Below are 6,000 nucleotides of genomic sequence, written 5' to 3'. Positions count from 1 at the left end.
CACGTCAATGTATACACGGGACCTCGTTTTTTTTGTCCAATCCACTAGAAGACTAGACAGCTGTCCTTGTCAGGCCATCCGTTCTGCACCACTGACAAGGGGGACAACCATGCCTGAAAATCCTTATGAACTTTCTCGGCCAATGCAGGGATCGAACATGCAACCTCCAGGCTAGCAAGCCAGCATTTCACCCACATAGCCACCATGGTGGCTCACACCATTAAAGAAAAGAAAAATTTGTTGTAGAATTATGAGAACTTTATTAAACATCAGAGAAATGTACATACAATGTGTTAAACAGTTTCTTGAATCATTATAAATCTTTAAATACCATCTTCTAGTATATATAATACTTTGTAGAATAAGTTGGCAGAGAAAACTGTACATATAGCAATATATATCTATAATTTGGTGACTTTGTACAATCTTTATTTGTCCTTTTCACAAACACAAGTAGGGCAAACAACAAAAAAAAAATCTATTAAGCAAATTGACAAGAATCTTGTATTAATTACATTTACATATATTTACAACAAATATATTTATAAATAGAGACCCTTACTTTAACAACAAAATCTCGAAATATTATACATAATGCAACCCAAAACTCAAAGAGAAAAAAAACCAACAAAATAATAACAAGTTTCAAATTCACATCTGTTATCCTACATCTTAGGATATTAACTCTTTGTGATGGATTTAGTGACGTTTTCCTATTATATTGAGTTGATGTACAACTGTTAAGGATGTATTATGCAAGAGCTAAATCTTTCTATTGTAGTCTCGGTCACCCAGAACCTCCCAGATAGAGTCTATGCCTATTGCATGTCTTTTTTCGGGCTTAAAATGATATTTAAATTATCATTTAGACATTTATTCACATGACAAGCCTATAATCAACTCTCTACAATATCGGATGGCCGAGATATTGAGTGGATTAAACTTTAAAATAGAGACTTTGTTTATTATCCTAGCAATGGTACTTGACGGTTTACGCTATTTCTTGTCACAACTTCAACCATTTATAACTTTGCTCAGAATAAAGTTATTTGAAATTTTTAATATACTCATTTTTCATTATCTATCTAGCTCTTTAACTTACATAATGCATCTTTAATAACCAATAAAGTATCAAATTCACAATTTGACATCCTTTATTGTAGGATATTTAATATAAGATGGGATTTAGTGATATTTTTTTATTATATCGGGGTGATAATATATCAACTTTTAGATGACTATTGATGTTCAAATTGCTATCTTATAAATAAATATTAACAAATATTGCAAACAAATCTTTTAATTAAACAAAAATAACACAAATTCTAAGTCAAATAGAACTACAGAATCACTCTTTAATATTTACAAAAACACCAACACAACAAACTCTCACCAAGATCATCTGGGCAAGACATCAAAATATTTACATTCAACTTTACATGCTTTTGTTTAAAAGTGGAGGTTCAATCAATTTAATGATAGTTCATCATCTGTGTGATCCGACTGTGAAACCCATGGATATTTTTAACAAGGTTTAATAAGCATCTATTTCGAATGTAAACTATTAATGGATATTTTGATGAAGTCAGGGTAGTCCCCAGCCAATGTTCACACTTTGTGTATTGTCAATAATAATTCTAAATATATTCAAATGAAGATTATTACGAAACCAAACTTAATATTTATGTGAATCCTTATAATCTCATAATCTGATCAATTTACAAGGTCCAATGTTTACTTTTTGTTATTAGGACTAAATTAGACTTATCCGGAAGTTATCTTTCTTTTTTTAAAACAATATTTTTATTCAGGATATCTGGGAAGTTGTCTTATGACAAGTCTGGCATGTTCAACAACTGCTTTTTAAAAAAGAAAAAAATCCAGTTTCTTTTGGGCAACTCTTGACTTAAAGCATTCATAGCATTTCAAGTGCATATTCATATATATAAAGTATGAAAGCAAAGCAGCAGTAAATACGAAATTAGGCGCTGTAATAGATTTATATAAAAACACTAGCTCATTAAACACTATCATATTGTTCATACATTTATCTTATGTTCAGTATATAGTTTCCTAACATCAGTTTGTTTTCTTTATAAGAAAATTAAATGAATTCAACTCTTCCAATGTTGAAGAATTTCATCGACATTTGTAAATAAGCACTAAAAATAAATAAATAATGGCTATCGAGTACATAAATGTTTTTTGAGTAATCATATCACATTTTTTTTTTTTTTTGCTGTTTTAGTTTTTAGGCAAGACCGAATCCTTCTGAACATTCCATAACAGCTAATAACAACATATGACGTAATTTATCATAGGTTTCATAGGCTGGTAGATCCAACTGATTAAAACTGTAAGAAAGAAAAAAATAGCATTTTATAATATACAACTATTATGAATACAGTACATTGTGAAGGTAAGCAGAGTGTTGAAAGAAGTGAGATAGAGAGAGAGATGGGGTTTAAAGTCCATTTAATTTTATTTCAATAATTTGCTTGAATGTAGGAAATCTGATTAAAATACATATATTTCATTTTTTTATATATATATATATATATATATACTTTCGATGGCCTCTACTACATGAAGATCTGTCCAGTTGTAGTGGGAGGTTGTGTCAGGCGTCACGCGAGCGGCTTTTGACCCTATGATGTCAGACATTGATTAATCAATCAGCGTTGATGTTTCTGGCGGTTTACCCAAAGTTCCGTGCACCTCAAGCCCAAAACTCACCGTAATAAGCCAAAACACGGGTTATATAACAAATCTTCCAGATCCTAGTGTAGTAAAGACAAGTAAAACAGAATTTTGAACTATAAGAAACGGAACGAAATAGAATCTGTGTTTTAATCATATTGGTGCACAGAGGTCTTTAGCAGAGGGAGGAAACGGGAGAACCCTGAGAAAACCCACGAGGTTGGACAGATGGACCCTAGTCTTTGGCGTGTACAAGCTGGAAAGTGAAACCAAGCCAGATGACTTAATGACAGACCTTGTGATTTATGGCAAACACATTAGTCCACCCAACCACGCTGGAAGAAGTATTGATGGTGATTGAAACAGGGTATAAATGTCTAGTCAACACTAAACTTTTAGACAAATACATTTTTCGATTTACAAGTAAAAAAGGTTCTTTAATGTATGGGCCTCTGTCTTCAAGTGAGGGCCAGGCTTAAAAAAAATTCCAAAAGATTTGAACAACTTGGGACATTCTAGTCAAGATATAAATTCCCTGTTCGCTCAAAAATCAATGCCACCAGTTGTAGATGATCAAGTTGCATCTTTGTTATCCAGTTCTATTGATCGTATACCCTACAATACTAACCATGTATGTGCTGTTGGTAATCTATCTGTAGATCTATCATCTCGATGGATCTGGAATTTCTGGATTCCATTCATACCTTCCAAGAAAGCAAAACCCTGTAGTGGAACTTTTGATGTTCCAGTGACAAATTGTAAAAAGTTGGCACGCTCAGCTTGATCGAAAGACCTTAATGCTCTCCAGAACCACTGAATCTGAAAAAATATCAATTAAGGGAATTTGTAACATGGCATTTTGAACAACAGAGCTTTAAATATCTTACCAAACCAGCAACTTTAATCGTTTGCCAGATTACACAGAGAAAGTAATAACATTTCACATGTTTAACATTTCTACTTCGGAGACAAAGACATGTACAAGCCTCGGTGAATAAAATTAAAATACGCTTTGAAGTGGAGGAGGACAGAAATCCAACTTTTAAATGTACCTTACCACAAATTCGATTAACATATGGTTCGCTTGCGCGTTGGGGGTGGGGGTCTTTAGCAGTGGGAGGAAACCAAAGCACCTGGATTAAACCTACAAGGTTGGACAGGCGACACTACTACGTGTCACTTAAAAGAAGGGAATCGAAATCATGCCACTTGACTCAATGACAGACCTTAGCACTTGAACCGTCAGAAATTACTGTTCTATTTAGAGCCTCAACCCACAGGAGTCGCATGAATAGCTGTGAACTATTTTAGGACCATGTAATAGTTCTGTGACTCGGGCAGTCTAGTAAGGAGTAATTTGGGAAAACTGAATGTCAACAAAGTTCACTTTTCTATCATTTTTCTGGAATCTGGGTTAGTCAATATTTACATAAAAGCAGAGAGAAAAATCATCTACAAGATATTTAGAGAGAATAATGGGGTTTAACACACACACTTAAAACAAACTAGGTAATTTTGGGACTACCATATGGTTCAATTTTATTTCAATAATTAGCTTGTGTGTAGGGGTCTTTAGCAGATGGAGGAAGTTAGAGAAACTGGAGAAAATCTATGACGTTGAACAGGCGACCCTACTCCTTGTCAGGTACAAACGGAGAAACACCAGGTGTTAAATGTAGAGAGACTTGAGACTAACAATATTTCAATAATTCGCTAGCGCATAGGGGAGGAAACCGCAGAAAACCAAGAAGGTTGGACAGACGACCCTACTCCTTGTCACGTTTAACCGGGGAATCAAAACCACGCCAGTTAACTCAATTACAGACCTTATTATACTGTGCACATACGCTAACCATTCCGCCATCCTACTCCCCAGGTGTTAAAAGGTTAAAAATCAATCAATTTTACCTGTAGTGATGTTGCCTGATATTTATGATATTCTGAATTAGATTTTAGATCATCTATATCAATAGTAGGTAGACCAGATATCAATAACTCAATCTCTTGTTCGGTAAATATAGATACTAGTTTCTTGGGTATAATATCATAAAATCCTTCTAAGAAAGCATTTAGTTGTTTTCTGATATCAGCAGTCATTCTCATCTGACAGACTAGTTTCACATATTCTCTCTTGTTTTCATCTGTTACAGGAATATTTCTACCATTTGGTTTTAAATCACGAGATTCTGTCACACCAAATTCCTGAATCTAAAATTCAAACGAAATAACATAAAAATACATAAATTCAAACAAAATTCAATTGGAAATTCCGAGATCAAATTACGTGAAATGTGGAGACTGCAGCTTTTCTGTTGCTGCTCCTAAACTGTGGAACAGGCTACCATCACATATGAAGGATGCAAAATCATTGTGTACATTCAAATCCTTGCTAAAAACACACCTATTCAGTATTAATGATGAGAAACAGTCATAAATGTGACAGACTAACTCAGCGCTAGTGAGCAAACTTTAGGATACGAGGCGCTATACAAATCCATTATTATTTTATTAAGATGTTTGTATTTGTTTAGAATGGAAGACATGGGGTGTAAGCCTACTTTACTTTACGGCTAATAAAGAGGGAATTTTTGACCGAACAATTTAATTCCATCGTAAAGGGTTCTTTTACATGCATGCCAAGGTGTACACAGGCCATTGGCTTTTTTTTCACCCATCTAAATGACAAGAGGAAACCATGTTTGAAAAGTTTCAAAAATGGTAGACAAATGTTTCTGAAGAAACTTGCCAGTAGAGCCAGTCATGATGGAAAGGCAAGTCCAACAAAAGCGTGATATATTTAAAGGAATGGAATGGAATGTGGTTTAACGTCCTACTGTTCTGCTCCTAACCTGGGCTAATGAAGACGGGCATACGCCATACAGTGTGCTATGAGGGAAATTTTGCCCGGGCAGCGGCACTATTGCCTACTCTTATATCGAATTCCAACTGCCAAGGGATCTTTTACATGCATTCCAATGTATACATGGGACCTCGGTTTTCCGTCTCATCCGAAGGACTAGACAGCTGTCCTTTTCAGGCCCTCCATCCTGCATCACTGACAAGGGGGAACCACGCCGGAAAATCTGGATGAACTTTCTCGGCCAATGCAGGGATCGAACACCCGACCTCCAGGCTAGCGAGCCAGCGCCTTACCCACATGGTCCCCAATATATTTAAATTAATTCTTACCTCAGTATTAAATGTTAACTCATATCCAAGATCATGAACACTATTGTCTATCAAGAAAACTAAACCTTGATAAAACGAATAATCTTCACTCTCCATATCTGTATATCTACA

At 34.9% G+C, this 6,000-nt stretch overlaps 1 protein-coding gene across 1 annotated transcript in view; it reads right to left on the bottom strand.

Moving 5' to 3' along the window:
• Nucleotides 1-234: 234 nt before the first annotated feature.
• Nucleotides 235-6,000, bottom strand: part of LOC130013568 (E3 ubiquitin-protein ligase HUWE1-like) — a 33,445-nt gene continuing 27,679 nt past the window's right edge. The window contains exons 25-28 of the mRNA XM_056102275.1: nucleotides 5,890-5,995; nucleotides 4,609-4,908; nucleotides 3,329-3,519; nucleotides 235-2,354 (exon numbers count right to left, since the gene is read on the bottom strand). Of these exons, the coding sequence (XP_055958250.1) occupies nucleotides 2,252-2,354; nucleotides 3,329-3,519; nucleotides 4,609-4,908; nucleotides 5,890-5,995 (700 nt within the window). The 3' untranslated portion in view covers nucleotides 235-2,251. The remainder of the gene's footprint in view (nucleotides 2,355-3,328; nucleotides 3,520-4,608; nucleotides 4,909-5,889; nucleotides 5,996-6,000) is intronic.

Source organism: Patella vulgata, chromosome 7, assembly GCF_932274485.2.
Source record: "Patella vulgata chromosome 7, xgPatVulg1.2, whole genome shotgun sequence".
NCBI classification, from domain to species: domain Eukaryota; kingdom Metazoa; phylum Mollusca; class Gastropoda; family Patellidae; genus Patella; species Patella vulgata.
Note: the sequence above shows the minus strand (reverse complement) of the source record. Positions and strands in the feature narration are given on the sequence as shown.